At 42.9% G+C, this 21108-nt stretch overlaps 1 protein-coding gene across 4 annotated transcripts in view; it reads left to right on the top strand.

Moving 5' to 3' along the window:
* Positions 1–21108, top strand: part of SEC24B (SEC24 homolog B, COPII coat complex component) — a 95517-nt gene that overhangs the window by 64440 nt on the left and 9969 nt on the right. For all 4 annotated transcript variants that reach the window (XM_050946742.1, XM_050946741.1, XM_050946743.1 and 1 more), the window contains 7 exons: positions 262–468; positions 1169–1292; positions 2173–2331; positions 5540–5713; positions 7046–7156; positions 12412–12587; positions 14346–14483. In XM_050946742.1, coding sequence (XP_050802699.1) covers positions 262–468; positions 1169–1292; positions 2173–2331; positions 5540–5713; positions 7046–7156; positions 12412–12587; positions 14346–14483 — 1089 coding nt within the window. The remainder of the gene's footprint in view (positions 1–261; positions 469–1168; positions 1293–2172; positions 2332–5539; positions 5714–7045; positions 7157–12411; positions 12588–14345; positions 14484–21108) is intronic.

The raw sequence follows: 21108 nt of genomic DNA, 5'->3' as shown, positions 1-21108 counted from the left end.
ATTGATTTCAAGTCTATATCCTCTACATAATGCTTAAATCCAACATTTTAATTTTGCTGGAATTCATGATAGTATTGCAGTGTACAGTTGAAATCCCGTTTTTGCTATTTTATTATTCCATTTAAAAAACTACATTTTCCATACAATATGTGTTTAAGATAAGTTGAAATATTCAGCATCATGTGCTCATGCCATGCCAGTATAGCTTCTGAGAAATTACATCCCTGTTTTGTCAATAATACCTTTCAATCTGTTTTGCAGCTGATAAAAGATTTATTGAGTGCACTACCAAATATGTTCATCAATACAAGAGAAACACACAGCGCGCTGGGTCCTGCGCTTCAGGCTGCCTTTAAATTGATGTCTCCAACAGGTGGCCGCATATCTGTATTTCAGTCACAGTTACCATCTTTGGGTGCAGGGCTCTTGCATTCCAGAGAAGATCCCAATCAAAGATCAAGCACAAAGGTACTATTAACTTTTTTTCAATGGATCATTCATTATTATTGAAACTAAAAACTTGCAGTGTTTTTCTAATCTAGTTTTACAAGCTACCTTTTGTGTTTTATTGCTGCAACTTGCTGTCTTTTAAATATCTCTTCAACACATCTATCTTAGTCTAATAAGAATTTAATTACAAACATTTTATGGTCTATTCCTCTGTCTTCAAGGCAAGCGAGCAGATTGTTCCATCTTCCTTAATGCAGAGTCAAACTGATAGTCAGACAGTGCTGGAAGAATAATACCACTAGTGCTTTTTATTTTAGCTGTTTCCATCAGACAGGGGCTTAGGAACCGCAATGAACATTTCTGCCAAACCAACAAGGATTCTGAAACATCAGTTCTTATCTTAATATTTTGTCACTTTATTTTAGAAATCCCACAAGTGTGCTGTAGTTTAAACAGGACATTGTTAGAACATTTATTTGTATTTAAACATATGTTTTCCTGAAAGGAAGATTATGGATGTAAACTAACAGGTGTAGAGTAGGAAAAAAAATATTTTTCTGCAAAAGTTAGTAAGCAACTACAAATGATTATTATAAGAAAATGCTAAATATGTGCATTTATCTTTTATACTATGTTTCTATGTAATAACACATTTATTGTGCCCATGGTAGTATGCTCCCAACTTGTACTCTTTGCTATATAATTTCCTTTACTAAAGGTTGTACAGCATCTTGGCCCAGCAACAGATTTTTACAAAAAGTTGGCACTGGACTGTTCAGGACAGCAAACGGCTGTGGATTTGTTCCTCTTAAGTTCTCAGTATTCTGACCTGGCTTCTCTAGGTAAGAAATGCTTTTTACCTGCTTCCGCAATTTGTGCTTTAAACTCACATTAAAATGAAAACTCCTTCAGGAGCCCTTAAATTGTGTACATGGGTATTTTAGCACTTCCCTAAATATGACTCTTCTGCTGTGGAGGAGCTGACATGGAAACCAACAGGAAAGTGGTGTGAGAGTCAGCTTATATTCTGGTGCTCTGCCATTGTAAGAGATAGAAAATAGTCTTGTTATGTTCAGAAAAGTAAAGAACTAGAGGAATGAGAGAGAGAGAAACTGAAGATAAGTTTATTAATGGTCAGTGTAGAACATGGAAGAAAAGTATTCTCATCTAGTTTCCTAAATGTTAAACCAAAACATGTTTTTGCATACCAGAAATTAGTTATGTCTACATGAATACTGTACAGTTCACAATGTGGCATGCAACATTAAAATGCTTATTTACTAGTGTGTGTGTATGTATGTATGTGTGTATGTATATATATATATATATAGTGGCTAGGATGACTCACTGTCCCCTCCTGGTTCTTGGCCTGAGTAAGAAGTTGGGAACTGGCAGTAACAGAGATGGATCAAATCAGAAAAATAGAATAGGGATTCCAGCAAGTTGGAACAGGCCTTACTCCATTCTGTTCTGCCTGACCTAGCCAGGTGGCTAGTGATTGTAAGCCCCTTCTCTATTATAGAACCCTTGCTCTTCAAAAACCCTATGGACTAGCTACTTAAGGCTTAAATTCCAGTTTAATATTTTTTCCTTCATGTGCTAATCTGTGTTAAAATGGCAAAGGGATTATTATTTCTTTAAAAAACAAAACTCAATTTATAAATCAATTGTATTACACCTATTCGTATATAAATATTAACCGTTTGTCTTTCTCCTCAAAAGCTTGTATGTCCAAGTATTCTGCTGGATGCATCTATTATTATCCATCTTTCCATCACAGCCACAATCCTGCTCAAGCAGAAAAATTGCAAAAAGACCTTAAAAGATATCTTACAAGAAAGATTGGATTTGAGGCGGTCATGAGAATAAGATGTACAAAAGGTATGGCTTACCTCTTGGAATTGTTTTTACAAGAAGTTTCAGATTATATATAAAGCTAGGGATTGCCTGCAGTAGATAATTGAGGTAAAGTGAGGCAAAATGTGTTTCACTTTTAAAAAGGCTCATTTGAGAACACTGGTGTGTGAGCTGCCAGCTTTTTGCTATTTTTAAATATAGTACATACATCGTTAAGCATTTGTACTTTGGGCTCTCTTTAAAAAAACATTTTTAGGATAAAATATATAGTGTGTTTTGCATCTATGCATTTTCTTGTTTTATATCAGATAGCATGGTGGCTCACATTTAAGACCTTTTTCATGCCCTGAAAAAAAAAATCAGAAGGAAAATCCTGTTTGAATGCAATACCTCAGACATGATCCACTGTGTCTACATTGCAATTTGCTAGGAAGAAACCTACAGTAGCTACTATGACTTTCTGCACAGCATACTCAAGTAATAACTTTTACACATATTAGGTAATTCTACTGGAAGAACCAAAATCTTAGGCCTCAGGTTTCTCAGGCAAGAGAAGTTGTATCTGAGGGAAAAAGTACAGTTTTCTTCCGGTCAATGTTTATATTATCACTAAAGAGTTGGTAAAGGTTTGGCTGTCCACTATCAGTACTATGGAAGAATTTTCCTTAAGATAACATGATGAATTATAGATCTGATGGTTTCTCCTGTCCCATCACCGCCTTCTGTTCTGGGTTATTTGAACCAAAATAAAATCTACCTTGCATTGCATTCAGGAATGAACAGCCCTGTCCCCTTCCTCTGATGCAGCTGATCCCTTCACCACTCTTGTTACCTATTACAAATCTTAAATAGTATTGAAAACCTTGCATGAGCCTTTCACATTGGGGGGAATTTTGCTTAACGTGTCCTTAAGATGCTCTGAAAGGAGAAATTTTGCATGCAAAAATTGGCCATTGCTTCCTAATATCACACTTGTTCAGAACTTAAAAAATGAAAGGTACATTAATTTCAAGATAGACATTTTAATCTCTTTCTAGGTATTGTATACAGTTGAATTCTCCAGCCCATATGCTGATAATTGATATGAAAAGTACAGTTCATCCTGCTTAATCAAAAATGTGGTGGTGCACGGGATGTGCAATTAAATATAACATTTCTGTTGTCTAAGACAGGTACAGCTTTCGATAAATTAAATTAACCTGTTAGTCAGTGCCATCAAAAGTTTAATTTGAGCATCGGAATCATCTACATGAGTCAAGAAATTAAATCCCACTTTGCCTACCCATTAGTATGCAAAGTGTCTAATATTCTGAATATGTAGGTTTAAAACAGTAAACTTTAGAGACTATGAGGTTAGGCTCCTTAATTTGTCTGGAATCAGTAATGCCGTCCCAAGGCATAGCCATTTGTTTGTTGTTAAATGAAAGCAATGACTTAACTCTTCCATAGTTTTTTAAGTTAGAAAAACATCAATGATGTTCTGCAGGGGCTCACTTGTTATGTAAATAAGACTCTCCGCTGCTCTAATTGACCTATTTATGCATCAGTTGAGTACATTATATACTATGTCCTATAATTCAAAATGATCTACTATATCATGGTTTATATCTGTAAAGTAGTAGTTAGAATGAAGGTTCAAAACGACTGTATTCTGTAGAAATTTACAAAATGCTCAGTGAACATTTGTAACTAATGTTAAATTCCAGAGTGTTAAAATTAGGAACGCTTCGATTTTATGTAATTTATTTTACTGAACTTGGTGATGTATGTCCTGATTTTGAATGATTCTCGTAAGTGACTGGTTTCTAAATGCATGGTAAGTAATTTGTTGCTGCGATATACATTCCTTTCTTCTTGCTCTGCTTCAATCAGATTTCACTACTAATTAACTGTAAATGCAGGAGAACAGCAAAACTTATACAATATTTTTGCTTACCCAGTGTAAAAAAATATTCTAATAGTCAATTCTGGTACATAGTATGTGTAGACACATTTAATTCATTGAGTGCTAGTCTCTAATACACCTAGACCGTCCCCTTTTAAAATTAGATTGTGAGAGACATGGTGCATGGTTTTATAAGAACTGGGTCTATGATTTCTTCTTTAGCTGTACAGGCTTGTAAGTTCAACATCTTTGCATAGTCAAAGTATTCATCAGCCTTTACGGCCAAAAATAATCTCCTGTTATTTATTTCACTGGTGGTATTTGTCTTTGCTTGAAGTGTTAATTACATTTATAACTCTGATTGTAATTTTCTCTGACCAAATTGGCTTTACTTATGACTTCTAGACTTGATTCTTGTGGACACTGATCTACTATGAATTTTTTTGAATGTCTGGCAGCATCTGTTTTGGTTTTGACCATCATCTTCCGTACCTTTCCATACAGTGTCACCTCTTAGGCTGAGAAGCATAGAACGGTTCTTCTGACAGCTCTGAGCTATCTCCCTAGTAGTGGAGCTCCATCACAAAGCAATTCTAGGGAGATGCTCACTCATCCACCCTCAACTTTTCCAGAAGCTTTGGCACGGCTAGGGGGAGGTGGGACAGGGGAAGGGAGGGAGCGTCAAAGAGCCTTTAGAAAAGAAAAAACAAAAGCAATGTGGGGATACTGCAACAAGTTATATTTTGGAGAAGGCATTTAATAGAAAGTTAGAGCAAATGTTAATGCAAAAATAAATATACAGACTTAGGTCTTGCTCCAGCATCCACTTATGTGATTAACTTCAAGCATGAGAATAGTTCCATGAGACTGCTTGAAGTTAATCATTTGCATCCGATGAAGTGGGTATTCACCCACGAAAGCTCGTGCTCCAATACGTCTGTTAGTCTATAAGGTGCCACAGGACTCTTTGCTGCTTTTGCAGATCCAGACTAACATGGCTACCCCTCTGATCATTTGCATAAGAGTTTGCAGGATTAGAGTCTAATTTTTCTTGTCCATCACTTCAAGTTTAAATGTTGGCAGTCAGGGCAGTAGTTTGTTTATAAACAGTATTCAAAAATGGATGTTAACATGAATTTTATGAGATTATCCTTCAGTTTCTTACCATTATATATTGTAGTTATGCAGTCATTGATAAATTTGCATTAGTATTTAGAAAAATTAACTTTCATTACCCTTTTCTAAATAAAATTGGAGACTTTTGGTTTTTAAAAAGATCTGATTATGGAAGTTAGGTTTTTTTATGTTGCCACTCTCCATATTTTAAATTATCTCATCTGCTTCTAGGTCTTTCAATACATACTTTCCATGGGAATTTTTTTGTGCGATCTACTGACTTGCTGTCACTTGCCAATGTCAATCCTGATGCTGGATTTGCAGTACAGATGTCCATCGAGGAAAGTCTAACAGATACATCTCTGGTGTGTTTTCAGACTGCTCTTTTGTATACTTCCAGCAAAGGTAACTGGAAAACAATCAACAATTTATTGTCTTATTTCTCCTCAAAATAAATCCAGCTGATATTTTTGAAGCAGTAGTATTTATTTCTGTACTTAATTCTATGACCTCTTAGGTATGTTCCCTCCCATTAGTTCGTGATTTCTCTTCCCTATCTTGTTGCAATTTATTTTCTTTTTTAAGGCAGTTCATCTTGCACTGAAATAAATGCTCTTGCTGGTTAATGACTCATGCAGAGGACAGTTAGTCATGTTCTTAATTGAACCATCAGACTGAGTGCAGATTTCTTTCTTGCTCATGACAGTACATTGTCTTACTACCAAGACAGCCTAGTTAATACTTTTGACATTTTTATGCTAAGCTTGAAATGTCTTAACATATAGGAACCAATCCTGCAAAGTTTCACTCACATGCTTAACTTAATGCACTTCAACTCCCTGTTGAAGTCAGTGGTACTACTTCAGCCATGTACAATTAAGCACACATGTAAGTCTTTCCAGGATCCGTGGCTGTAAACTTTGTTGCAAGTTAGAATTTTTTTTCCATATTAAATCTAATTCAGGTAAAATAAAATGGAATCTCAGGAAGTGAAAATTAATTTACAATTACATTATTATTATTTATCACCAATAATGTGCTTACCACTGTATAGTTCACTAGGAGCTGAATACTGACATTTTTGCTCTGTGAATAGTCCCATTGAAGTCAGTTGAGCTTCTTGTGGAATTGGATACTAAATTTGAGTACAGGTGGCATAATCTGGCCCAAATATAGCTCCTGCCACAAAGACTGTATGGTTTAAAAGACAGATATAGAGAAAATAAGTTGCTCCTTCCTCTGGAGTGTGTCCTAAATCTCTTCTTCAGGAGCCTCTGTATATTACCACTGATGAGATCCAAAGGACTGGTGTGAGTATAAATTGCTTGTGAAGACCAAAAGAGCAAAGTTTTTCTGAAGGTTCCAAGGATTCGAGGAGTGGGAATATACATAGGCACCTCTGGAAAATCTAGTTTCTGGTAAATAACTTTGGTTCATAAATTGTTATGAACTCAACTTGGTCATTACATTATGAAAGTAAGTTTTCTAGGGAGGATTTGAATGTAAAGAGGGTGTTAGTTTTATGAAGTCGGATTAGGAGATTTCATGCATAGTGAACAGCATGTAAAAGATATCATAGATGAGATGGAAGAAAGGAACAATTGTGGGAATCAGGACTGATGTCAGCGGTAGAGCAGAAGAGTCTGGGATGAGAGAAGGAATGCAGTAAACAATATCAATTGCCTCTTTCCTATCTGTGCATATTGAATTATTAATTTATTCATCATTTTGGTGTAGGTGAACGGAGAATTCGAGTGCACACGCTTTGCTTGCCCGTAGTCACTTCACTGGCTGATGTGTATGCAGGAGCAGATGTACAAGCAGCTGTCTGCCTCTTAGCAAACATGGGTGAGTATGGCAGTAAGTGATCAAATATGTCATTGGCCAGGTTTGCAAAAACCCCTTATGCTCAACTTGATGGCACATCTGTGTGTGTTCATTTGTAACACAATAACTTGTGAGTGCTGCATCTGATCAACTCTAATATTTTAGGGAATGTTCTAGGCATCAGTAGCCAAAACCATGTTGATTTTGGGAGAAAAGAAGGCTGCATGGAGCCTCTGCTATCTATTTAGCACAGCTATAGCTTCAAATACCTCTGCAATTGTCTGTAGATCAAACAACTAGTTGATAGTAGCCCTAACACCTTCCTGCATAATAATATTCTTATTTCATCTCTGTCCATCTTCCCAAAAGAGTTCACTATGTTAACACCCTAAATGACTTATATCCCAAACAAATAATAAGTAGGGGGAGGAACAAGCATGGATGGAATGGTGGTGTGCACACATCTCATGGCATGAGGGAGGGGAATTGGGGTGGACCCTGTTATGGGGTGAGGGAGGGCACAGAGCCCTTAGCATCAGGGGAATGTTGGGAATAGGAGACCTTGGTTAAGGCCTGAAGAGAATGGGGTGCACATAGAACCTGCGGCAGGGGAGAATGCTTGTTTGTGGTGGATGGGTGCGAAAGAGGAAATTGGGGCTTACACACAGCCACAGCCATTGCAGGAGAATGGAGATCTTTGGAATGGGGGCAGTAGGGAGTACATGAGCCCCTGTCCTTGGGTGAGAATATGGACTCTGGTATATAAGGAGGGGGCGCACAGATCAGAGGGGAGATTGGGTGGATTTCAAGGGAGTCCCTGAAGGGAGGGGATGGGAGGATGGCAGCAGAGCTAGTGGGTGGAATGGAGCTTACAGAAGCTATAAAGTGTGCTGCACCATAGCATGTTACATAAAAAACTACATTAAAATAACGTCAGTTAAGAATTGCCAGATTTATGTATTCCCGCGCAACCTTAATTTGGCCCAGTGTACATCCAAACTGTGCACTGAGTGAGGCAGGGATGCTCGAGGAAGAAATAGTATGAGATCATAACGCATACATACCAGAGAACCAAATTATGGATGCATAGCTAGCTGTACATCTGATATGTCCTTATTTTTGAGTCCTTGACCAAAATGTTCTTTTAATGTAACTTCCCAGTGTTTTTCAAGGACAAAGGCAAAAACCAATTTTGTTATGTATGTTTTGTACAGCAGTAACATTGCTGTCATCATCAGGGCTTGTACCTTGAACCTTTTATCATTGTTCCTTGATTTACAGATTTACCATGTGAGCTGACAGCAGAAGAAGGCTGTTATCCCAGTGGGGTGGGGAGTTGGTTGCTGGGTCCATGTGCTGGGTCCAGATGGCAGTAAGGATCAGCCCAATTTGGTATTCTCTTCCTTACTGTGGAAGTGGGAGGCTTTTGCTGATATGGTACCCCAGGAGCAGGATTGGGAGAGACTGACTTGGCCTTTCCTCCCCAGGGCAACTGGGGGAGCTCTGGCTTTGTATGGTGTCCTGGGGAGCTGGGCCCATATGCTAGGTCCAAGAAAAGAGGAGTAGTTTTCACTGTAGGAAGCCCAGCCTGGTTCTCTCTCTCCTTCTTCCACCACAGCTGCAGTGGCAGCTCCCAGGCATTCCCAGCAGAGTGTCTGCTGCTGCTGTTTTGATGCCACCATGGGCAAGCGTCATTAGAATGTTCAGTGACTTTGGTAGTCTGCACACATTTTTCCTGAGGAATGGAAGTGAGAATCTCTTCCCATTTACTTCATTTGGACTTGTGGGTGTTCAGTATTTCTGAAAATCAGGCGCTATGGTACTATATTATAGCTATGTAACAATAATAAAACTATAATATGATAATATATTGTATGCAGATTTATTATTGGTGTCTTCACTCTGCCAGGGTGATGTTGGATAACTAATGCTTTCTGCCTCCTGCTATTTCTATGTTTGTATGTAACATAAATATTTAGTCACTTCCAGAGTGTCAGGGAATGTTCTAGGCATCAGAGAGTAGAACCTTTTATTGGTGAAAATTGAAAAAAGAAAATTGATTCAGAGAAAAAGCATGGCCCCCAGATTGTCTGGTGTAGCAGACAGATGATGATCTCTGGTGCTGCTGTCCATACATGTCAACAGCAGCAGCAGCATAACTTGCTGTCTGGGGAGATTGACTGTGTCCTGGAGTCTAGGCTAGGACCATGTCTATACTACTGACTTCCGCTAGTCTATAGCTCTGGTCAGGAGTGCAAATAAGTGTGCAGCAGAAGCCCCTAGTGTGGACACAGCTATACCAGCAAAACTGCACTTTTACCATATAGCTTTTTTTTTTTCCTTTTGAGGAATGACTTTATTATACTGGTACAAAGCTCGTATAGCTGCATCCACCGTAGGTGTGTTTTGCCATTATAGCATACTGGTATTCATATATGGGTGAAGGGTTGCTATTGTAGACCTAGTCTAACAGAAATGAGAGCCCTGGAGAGAGAGCTTTTGTGCGGCATGCTGAAGGAAAAGTGGGGATCCAGAGAGGGAGGCAGAAGCAGCTGGAAGGATGAAGTGACGATGGGGGAATCAGGGATCCAGAAAGGGTGGAGTGTGGAGGAGGGAGCCCAGGTTCAGTTTCTGAAGTGTGAAGAACAAGGGAGCTCTCAATGCAAGGGCTGGGGAGGTATCCATAAGCCCCATAACTCCCTCTCTGCTTCCCTCCAGTTCTCATTGCCCCTCACTATACCAAATTGCAGAAGGCATCCCATGCTGCTATCTGCACGTTGCAGGTAGCAGCTTCATATGCTGCTCTCTCTCACTGTGGGGTATATAGCTTGGCCTACAGAGGAAACCAAGTGTGACCCTGTAGTATAAAGGTAGTCAGTTGTTTTTTTTTTTTGAGTGCGTGTGTTTTTTGTTGAGATCCACATTTCTTGTCAAGGTCCATGCTCCAGGGAAAATCATTTAAAAAAAATAACAATAATAGTATGTAAATAGATTTTGGGGTCTGTTCAAAGGTGTCTGGTAGTTTGGATTTGGCCACAGTCCATCTGTTGCAGGGGTCAGCAACCTATGGCATGCAAGCTGATTTTCAGTGGCACTCTGAACTTCCTTCTGTAGCTGTGGCTGTAACTCCTGGTCTAATTTCAGTTGCTGATGACTTATGACATGCAGGAGATGAGGCTAAACAAGCAGGTGGTCCCATCCGTCCCTGGATTCTCTGGCTTATCTGGCCCCTATCATTGCAGTATCTAAGCAATTCATTATTTTTAAGACACTTAGCCTCCCAGCAGTCATGCGGGGCAAGGCAGTTGTTCCCATTGTACAGAAGGAAAACTAAGGCACAAAGGAGACATCCACACCGTGATAAAAAACTCACCACACCAAGTCTCAGCCTAGGTCAGCTGACTCAGGCTTGCAGGGCTAAAATTAGCAATGTAGCTGCTGCGAGACCTTTTCTGGGATCTCAGAGCCTGAGCATCTACATCACTCTTTTCAGCTCCGTGAGCCAGAGCCAGCTGCTGGCTGTTTATAGCAGCGCAGACATATCCAAACAGGCTGAATGACTGGCCCAAGGTGACATGAGAAGCCTGTAGCAGAGGAAGACAGGAGTGGTGAGTTGTATGGACCCGTGGTGCCCGGGCTCCAGGAATTTTCAGGGCCCGGGGGCCCCGGTCCACCAGTGTTCTGATCGCTTAGAAGCCTGTGTGCAGCTTAAAGTATCCAAATACGTGCCAGACACTGGAAAACTCTGCAAGGAAGAGCAAGGGCAAGGATTGCGCTAAACTGATAAGATCTGCATTTTAATTGAAGCTTCTTAAACATTTTAAAAACCTTATTTACTTTACATACAACAATAGTTGAGTTATATATTATAGACTTAGAGAGAGAGACCTTCTAAAAAGTTAATGTATTACTGGCACCTGAAACCTTAAATTAGAGTGAATAAATGAAGACTTGGCACACCACTTCTGAAAGGTTGCCGACCCCTGGTCTATTGACTACCCTGCTCTAGTATGTACTGTGTTCCATACTAATGGTCTACTAAATAAATTGTATTGGGAGAAACTAATAGCACTTCACTTTTATAGATGCTAAATTCACATTCAGTTTGTAGATGGCTTCCTACAACCAAAACATATTTACGGCCCTGGCATTGCAATAAAGGAAAAGTTTAACTGTAGCTGCTTTAGCAAAACAGATCAACATTTCTCTTACTAGAAAAGCAGATCTCCCAGCAGTCCCATGTTTTGCCATGACCTACAAAGCCCCCTGTCCTGTGGGCTAGCTAAACTCAGCTCCACACTCCAGGCATTGCGATCGGCTTCTCCCTCCTATTCCCCCTAAACATCCCTCACAGTCCTTCCACTCCCTGTTCTCCAGTTTGCTTCTCTGTCTGGTCTTTTCTGGCACAGCTGGGCTGCTTTTGCACTTTAAGTGTAGATAGGCCCTTAGGAGGCTAAGGGCTGTGAGTCATAAGGATCCTAAAACTCTTTCTGGTTGTATAATATGATTTTTAGAATTATGAAAGATTTCTGAGTACAAAATGAGACCTGTAATATGCAGTAAATGGGAATATTGAGCAGCATTTGAAGTGCAGATAGCCTTTAAAAATAAACAGAAAAGATAAACATTTCTCAGATTTCTCATTCAAAGACATTTGGTCCAAACTGCAGAGGATCAAGGGAGAAGCTTCTGCTGAAGTTGGCATTAGTCACTTTTTAAAGTGGCATGAGACCTACAATGGCAGTCTTTCAACGCATGAAATTTAATGTATGGTTTATTAGAAACAGTTGTCATAACTTTGTTTTTGACAGACATCTTCATTTTTTCCTTTCACCCAGAAGCAATGACCATCAGCTGTTTGCCACTTCCTTACCATTGTTATGTAGCACAGAGTGTTCTTTTTTTCTATGGACTGCTTCTGAATCAATATTCTTTTTCTTATCACAGTGTCAAAGCTGGAACATAACCGAGGATTAATTGCTCTGTTCTTAATTATTCTGTATTTCCCCAATATTGTAGATCTCCAGGAATAGGGACCTAGCGAACAAAGAGAGTAGCTGCATTGGACTGCTTCTTTTGTCTTACCAAGGTGTTTTTTCGTACAGGAAGCTGCAATTTATTTGCTCCCGATAAAAATTCACTAGCATATCTATTTTTTAAATCTTACAATACACTTCTTAGAATCATACCTTTTTTTTTTAATATTTCTCATGACTGCTTTTAATAAGATTCAGCAATTAAGGCTTTTATTTATTTGTTTACTTTTGATTCTGCAGCTGTAGATCGCTCAGTTTCATCAAGTCTTTCAGACGCAAGAGATGCCTTAGTGAATGCTGTGGTAGATTCATTGTCAGCATATATCTCAACTGCCTCAAACCTGCAGCAATCCACACTGATAGCACCAAATTCCCTCAGACTGTTTCCTTTATATGTTTTGGCTCTTCTCAAACAGGTACTCTATAATATACTGTTGTTCATGTTGGACATCAAATACAAAGCAGTGTTTTTCTTTAAGTCGTCAGCTTTAAGGCAGGCTGTAAACATTGATTCATAGTCTAGCTTCTTTCCCCTCTTGTTATAGACCCTTTTGTTAAATTATTGTGAGCTATCCACTTTATTTTTGGGGAAAGTATCCTTGTACATAAATTGTTGAAGAATTTATTTGCATGAAAAAGATGTAGCTAATGATATGTCATCAGTTCCTGACTAAAATTTTCAGTTCACCCTTTTTTGAAATTCAGTATTTCATATAAATTTTATTTACATTTTCATTTCATAACAAAAACTAGAAAATCAATGTTGTAACCGTTAACATTTCTAAAATTTGGGATTGAATCAGTGTTGCTTGAAATTCTGTCTAGAAGCAATTTATTTCTTTTTTCTCAATTTCAATCAAAAAAATTAAATACTCTCAAACATGTGTGACCAATACCGTAGACCTCTAAAGAGAAATGGGTAACATCAGATGTCAGTCTCACATGTGATTAAAGAGAAACTGAAGATGAAAGTTAACATTATGTGTTTAAGTAGAGTTTCATTTCAAAGAAATGCTTAATATTGCACTAGGTTTACAAACACTTTAAAATGTTTACTTTTGAAAGTTTTTCATTTTAAAACAAAAGCAAAATCTCATTTAAAGGGTGGAGGTAGACAGAGCACTTTCTTCGGCCCTGATCCCAACAACAGATCTTGGCTTAAGTTGAGAGATGTTCATATTTAAAGCTTGCATAGTCTGCACAACATTTTCCAAACAAAGGGTCTCTCTGTAAAATTAAAATTAAATAGTAAAGTGGAATTTCTTCAAATCAGAGACTTGTAAGCTTTTATCTCCTTTGGGGTTCACAGATAGCCACAAGCCCAGGACCAACATAGGACAGTGATTAAGGCTACCCTGGAAGCCTAACAAACAAGGGTAACAAAATTGGATCTTTTAGCACTGTCAGTTCATATGAAAGACACGTACATGACATTGCTTTAAAAGTAACAGCAATTGGGGAGATTAACAGAAAAATACTTGTTTCTCATTTAGAAGCCCAGTGGGGTACAGAAAGGACAGTGGAAATATTTGAGAAACATGACATACCAAAGAATTAGAATACTTTAAATTCATGTTGGAGCAGAAAAGATACAGATCCAGCAGGGTCTGACTCTATTGTTGCAGAGGCTTCTGACTGAACATAGGCATTGCCCTACTGGATCAGACCATTCCATTTAGTCCAATGTCCTGTCTCTAACAGTGGCCAATGCCAACTGCTTCAAAGAAAATTGCAAGAAATCATGCAGAAGATAATTTATGGATTACCTTGTCCTCAAGGAAAGTCTTTCTAAGCTTCATTTGGTAGAGGCTGGTTTGTGTCTAGAAACATGAGGATTTATGTCCCAGCCAAAACTTTTGGTTATTTGTTAATCTTACTACTGTAAATTTGGATATAATCTTATTATCCAAGTAAATGTCTAATTCTTTTTTTTGACTCTTTAAAATGCATCAGATTTGCCATTCAGGTTAAACTTGATTTGTTGGATACTTTGGAATATTTTAATGCCAATGTTTGCTTTTGAAAAATTAAGTAAGTTTTTGCCAACTGTGTATCTGTGAGATTCATAACGGGTTTTTTTTTTTGGCCAGTGTCAAACCAACATTTTACCTCTATTTTGTTTAAAAGCAATACAAAACATAAAAGGTGCCTTAAATCAACATACTTTCTTACAGAAAGCATTTAGAACTGGCACTAGCACTCGCTTGGATGATCGTATATATGCCATGTGCCAGATAAAGAGTCAGCCTCTTGTTCATCTGATGAAAATGATACATCCCAACTTGTACAGAATAGACCGATTGACCAATGAGGTACAGTATGAAACCATTTCTTATGGAATAAATTATTTAATTCTGAATAAAATAGAATATCTATTGAACCTACTATAGTGTTGCCAGCAGTTCCTTTAAAAGTTTTGGGTGTAATTTTAAATATTTACTTCTTCTGTGCTTGCCATGGTAAAATACAATAGATTAAAAAAAACCTCCAAAGGTTTGTCTCAGTGATTGTGGTACCTTGTCATCATCAGTTTATATAGAGAAGAGCAGATAATATCCATTAGGTCTGTTACTAGAGGTATGTTCTTTTAGCCGTGTGGGAAGGATCAATAAAGTAGATATGCTGAGGAGTTCTAATTTGTATATACATGTGGATGAAGTTATTTGGCTCATAGTGGAATGATAAATATTTAGCTGCTTTTTCATTTTGTATGAATTAAATGGGATGTTGGTTTGCGTGTGAGGTGAGTGGGATTCTTTTAAAACTACATGTACAAAAACATTAAGGTTTTTTGTTGACTGTGAAAATGTAGATGAGGTATGATGATTGTAAGTAACGGAACTTTTAGTTAAAAGAATGGGCATTACTCAGGATCAAAGTTAACCATGCTAGCAGAACCATAAAGTCTGCATTTTAATAACTAATGCCACAATAAATGTTTGCCATTTATGAATTTACATCCTTAACTCTAGTTTAAAAGTTTTATTTGTTTGGGAATATTCTTAAGTATTTTAAAGAGCATTACATAGTAACTATTTTTATATGGTCATTGAATCTGACTAGTTCAGCTGACAAATTTCTTACAAGCTGTTTTGACCAGTGCTATTTCAGAGTTTGATTAATGACTTTAAGGAAGCTAAACTAAGCTAAGTTTACTTTACTCTGGTGTATGAATTAATAGGTGTTTCTGGCACTTCACGCACCCAGTTAACTGTCTTACAGTTTCTTTAAGCAAGCCAATCCAAGTTTTTTGTTTCTTTTGCTACGGACACTGAAACACCTATAGTCAGCATATTTGTATGTTAAGCTGTTTAGTGTTAATGCAAACACATCAGCACATCTCATTGGGAAATCCAGTTCCTGGTGCCAAAGGATTTTAACCCACTTGTCTCTTGCAGAACTATATTTTTAAAACAGTCTGGTATTTTTGTTCACTGGCAGAAGTTAATTTAAATATTTCATTCTGCATACTGTGGGTTTACCAGGGTATTTCCTCAGTTCAAAATATTTACCAAGTAGTTGCTTTGTTTATTTTTTATTCTTATTGTCCTAACAACATGTTCTTCTTCGAGTGATTGCTCATATGCATTCCAGTTAGGTGTGTGCGCGCCGCGTGCACGTTCGTCGGAGCTCATGCCTGGCTCACCGGGTTTCAAGCATTGGCCTGCTAAACCCCAGGGTTGTGAGCTCAGTCCTTGAGGGGGCCATTTAGGGATCTGGGGCAAAAATCTGTCTGGGGCTTGGTCCTGCTTTGAGCAGGGGGTTGCACTAGATGACCTCCTGAGGTCCCTTCCAACCCTGATATTCTAAGATCGGTCAGGACTTCGGCTCCAGGTTTTTCTGCTCCCCCTTGGCCGTCCAGACACACGTCCGCATCCTCCCAGGCGGACAGCTACTACGACCGGGACCGGGATACAGAGGTACCGGTGGGGGTGTTCCAGGACTCTCGGCCGCAGGACATGGGACCTCAGCAGTTGTCCTTCTGGACACCCTGGGCGTACCACCAAGCCCATGGTGCTCCTCTGGTCCAGACCCGCTCTGCTGCCTCAGAACATCAGGCACCAGAGGCCACCATTTCCCGCCCCCCCGCAGTTGAGTCGGAAGAGCAAGTCACACATCCTCCAGACTCCCCGGGGCAGCTGGAGCAGGAACCGTCCCAGGAGCAGGAGGCCGTCCAAGACCCCTCATTCCCGGGGTATCCTCCTCTTCTTCACCGGATGAGGCTGTGGCAGGGACCTCATCATCAGGGCCCCCGCCGATAGACCTCAGGGCCCATCAGGACCCCCTGCACAGAGTGGCCCTCAACACCAGCCTCCCAGTCGAGGAGGTCCCGGAAGTCGAGGACCCCGTGGTGAGCATCCTCACCGCTGATGCTCCCACCCGGGTCGCGCTGCTGTTCATTAAGACCATCCAGGCCACTGCCGGCACCCTCTGGCAGTCTCCAGCCTCCATTCCACCGACGGCAAAGGGAGTTGAGAGAAAGTACATGGTACCCTCTCAGGGGTACGAGTACTTGTACGTCCATCCTCCTCCCTCCTCAGTTGTCCAGTCGGTCAACGAAAGGGAACGATATGGCCAGCAGGCACCGGCCCCGAAGTCCAAAGAGGCCAGACAAATGGATCTCCTGGGTCGTAAGGCATACTCAGCGGGGGCCCTACAGCTCCGTGTTGCCAACCAACAGGCTCTACTGAGCCGATATAACTACAACACTTGGGCTGAAGTGGGTAGGTTCTCCGAGCTGCTACCCCCAGACTCACGCCAGGAGTTCAATGCATTTCTGGAGGAGGGCAAGAAAGTGGCCAGGACATCTCTCCAGGCCTCCCTGGACGCGGCCGACTCGGCAGCCAGAACCTTGGCCTCGGGGATTACCATGAGGCGCATCTCCTGGCTCCAGGTCTCTAACCTGCCTACGGAACTGCAGTACACCATCCAGGACTTACCCTTTGATGGCAAGGGTTTGTTCTCAGAGAAGGCTGATACCAGGCTGCAGAGCCTGAAGGATAACAGAGTCGTCATGCGCTCGCTGGGGATGCATACCCCCGTAACCCAGCGTAGACTCTTCAGGCCCCAAACTCACCGCCCGTATTTTCCACCTCGCCAGAAGCAGGACCTCAATAGAAGGCGCTGGCGGGGAGGCCGCAGACGCCAGTCCAGTTCCCAAGGAGGCCAAAGCCAGGGACCCTCTAAGGCACCACCGGGCCCCAAGGCCAATTTTTGAAGGTGCGCCCGAGGACGGCGTACCAGCCTCAGAACAGGATCCTCTCCCTCCCTTCTCCAACCGCCTCTCCCACTTCCTCCCGGCGTGGTCCCAATTAACATCAGATCTTTGGGTTCTGTGCACAGTGAAGCAGGGATACCACCTCCAATTTGCTTCATCACCACCCTCCCGCCCCCCTTCCCGGTCCCTCTTCAGGGACCCCTCTCACGAGCAAGCCCTCCTACAGGAGGTCCAATCTCTCCTCGCTGCGGGAGCTATAGAGGAGGTATCTTTAGACGAGAGAGGAAAGGGGTTTTATTCCCAATATTTTCTGATCTCCAAGTCCAAGGAAGGCCTCAGACCAGTCCTAGACGTGCGCGGACTCAACAAATGGATGCTCAAGCTGAAGTTCCGCCTGGTCTCCCTGGGAACGATTATCTCATCACTGGATCCTGGAGACTGGTATGCCGCCCTCAACATGAAGGATGCGTACTTCCATATTGCCATCTTTCCACCGCACAGGAAGTACCTTCGCTTTATGGCCAACCACCAGCACTTCCAATTCACAGTCCTCCCCTTCGGCCTCTCCACGGCCCCGAGGGTGTTTGCGAAGTGCATGGCCGTCATTGCTGCCCACCTCCGCCGGCAACAGATACATGTGTTCCCGTATCTGGACGACTGGCTCCTCAAGGGGTCCTCTCAGTCTCAGGTACGGCAGCACGTCAATGTAGTTACGGACCTATTCTCCCGGTTGGGACTACTCCTCAACACCGAGAAGTCCACGCTGGTCCCCACGCAGAGGCTGGACTTCATAGGGGCAACACTGGACTCCACTCAAGCCAGGGCCTACTTGCCTCAGCCCCGCTTCCAAGCGATCGTATCGATCATACAAAGCTTACAGGCCTCCCCGATCACCTCAGCTCGCACCTGTCTCGGACTCCTGGGGCATATGCCGTATGTACTTATGTGACAAAGTATGCCAGGCTCCACATGAGACCCTTCCAAACGTGGCTCCATTCGGTCTTCCGCCCCGGCAGGGACCCTATAGACGTCCTGGTGACAGTTCCCCCCCAGCCCTTTCTGCTCCCTCGATTGGTGGCTAACTCCATCCCTGGTATGTGCAGGGATGCCATTCCATCCACAGCCACCATCGATGACCTTAATGACGGATGCGTCATCCCTCGGTTGGGGGGCCCACCTAGGTCACCAGCGTACCCAGGGCCTTTGGTCGTCCCAGGAGCTAACACTCCATATAAACGTCCGCGAGTTGAGGGCAGTCCGCCTTGCCTGCCAGGCGTTTCAACAACATCTGCGCGGCCGTTGTGTTTCGGTGTTCACGGACAACACAATGGCCATGTACTACATCAACAAGCAAGGAGGGACCTGTTCGTCTCCCCTGTGTCAGGAGGCCATTCAACTCTGGGACTTCTGTATAGCCCAGTCGATAGATCTGGTGGCGTCCTTTCTTCCGGGGGTCTGGAACGCTTTGGCAGATCGGCTCAGCCGGTCCTTTCTATGTCACGAGTGGTCAATAAGACCGGACGTCGTCCATTCACTCTTCCGGAGGTGGGGATTTCCCCGCATAGACCTGTTCGCCTCCCGCTCGAACAGGAAGTGCTAGGAGTTCTGCTCTTTTCAGGGTCTCTCCCCGGGGTCGATCACGGACGCATTCCTACTGTCGTGGAGGCACCACCTGTTGTATGCCTTCCCTCCGTTTCCCCTGGTTCACAAGGTCCTGTTGAGGCTCCGCAGGGACAAAACGCATCTGATCCTGATCACACCTGCGTGGCCCAGACAGCACTGGTTCACCACCCTGCTAGATCTGTCCATAGACACCCCAGTTCCCCTCCCTCTCCTCCCGGACCTGATCACACAAGACCACGGCAGGCTTCGTCACCCAGACCTGCGAGCTCTCCACCTCACGGCGTGGCTCCTGCATGGCTAAACGCAGCAGAGTTGAGCTGTTCCGCGCCGGTTCAGTATGTTCTCCTCAGCAGCAGGAAGCCTTCCACCCGCTTCACGTACTTGGCAAAGTGGAAACGCTTCTCTTGCTGGTGCGCAACTCAGGGCGTTACTCCTTCGGATGCCTCGATCCCCACGGTCCTAGACTACCTCTGGTACCTTAAGCAGCAGGGCCTGGCGACATCCTCTCTGAAGGTGCACTTAGCAGCCATATCCACTTTCCGGCCAGGCGAGGGCGACCGCTCCGTGTTCTCCCACCCCTTGGTGTCTCAGTTCATTAGGGGCCTAGAGCGTCTCTATCCCCCCGTACGTCGCCCTGCCCCTACCTGGGATCTTAACTTGGTCCTAATCAGGCTCATGCTCCCGCCATTTGAGCCGCTAGCGACTTGCTCGCTCCTGTACCTATCGTGGAAAACAGTGTTTCTGGTGGCCATTACATCGGCCAGGCGGGTCTCCGAACTAAGAGCTCTCACGGTGGACCCCTCATATACTGTTTTCCATGAAGACAAGGTACAGCTGCGCCCTCATCCGGCGTTCCTCCCTAAGGTTGTGTCTGCCTTCCACACCAACCAGGACATCTTCCTCCCGGACTTCTTTCCAAAGCCCCACTCTTCTCGGCGGGAGCAGCAGCTACACTCCTTAGATGTACGCAGGGCACTCGCCTTCTACATTGAGCGTACAAAGCCGTTCCGAAAGTCTCCCCAACTGTTTGTGGCGGTCGCGGAACGGATGAAAGGCCTGCCAGTCTCTTCCCAGAGGATCTCCTCCTGGGTGACCGCATGTATTCGCACATGCTATGACCTAGCTCATGTCCCTTTGGGCCACCTTACGGCGCACTCTACTAGAGCTCAAGCATCATCAACCGCCTTCCTGGCACGCGTGCCTATCCAGGAGATATGCCGTGCAGCGACCTGGTCATCGGTCCACACCTTCACCTCGCACTATGCGCTGGTCCAGCAATCTAGAGATGATGCAGCCTTTGGCGCAGCGGTTCTTCATACCGCCACATCTCACTCCAACCCCACCGCCTAGGTAAGGCTTGGGAATCACCTAACTGGAATGCATATGAGCAATCACTTGAAGAAGAAAAGACGGTTACTCACCTTTGTAACTGTTGTTTTTCGAGATGTGTTTCTCATATCCATTCCAAACCCACCCTCCTTCCCCACTGTCGGAGTAGCTGGCAAGAAGGAACTGAAGGGTGGCCGGGTCGGCCGGGGTATATATTAGGCGCCATAGCGGCGCCACTCCAGGGGGCGCCCAGCCGACCTGCCGAGTGTTGCTAGGGTAAAAGTTTCTCCGACGAACATGCACACGGCGCGCACACACCTAACTGGAATGGATATGAGCAACACATCTCGAAGAACAACAGTTACAAAGGTGAGTAACCGTCTTTTTTAAAGGAAACCTTGCAGAGTTAAGCTATATTAGAAACAGCCAAAAAGAGGGCCCTTTCAAACCAGTTAATCCCAGTTTTTCTTTGTTCATTATAGTGATGTCATGTTTTCATAATTTATGACATGTCACAGCCAGGGCCAGTGCAACCATTTAGGCGACCTAGGCGGTCGCCTAGGGCACTAGGATTTGGGGGGCGCCCTTTTCTTCGGCAGCGACCGCAGCGGCCAGATGTTCAGCCACCCAGGTCGCCGTTGGCATTTAGGCGGAGGGAGCTGGGGCAGGGGAGCGCGGGGAGGGCCACCTGCAGCAAGTAAGGGGGGGGGCAGCATGCAGGGGAACTCCCAGCCCCAGCTCACCCCTGCCCCTAAGCTGATTGGCGC

The sequence above is a fragment of the Gopherus flavomarginatus genome, chromosome 3, assembly GCF_025201925.1.
Source record: "Gopherus flavomarginatus isolate rGopFla2 chromosome 3, rGopFla2.mat.asm, whole genome shotgun sequence".
Classification (NCBI taxonomy): Eukaryota; Metazoa; Chordata; order Testudines; family Testudinidae; genus Gopherus; species Gopherus flavomarginatus.
This window is presented reverse-complemented; position numbering and strand designations above follow the sequence as displayed.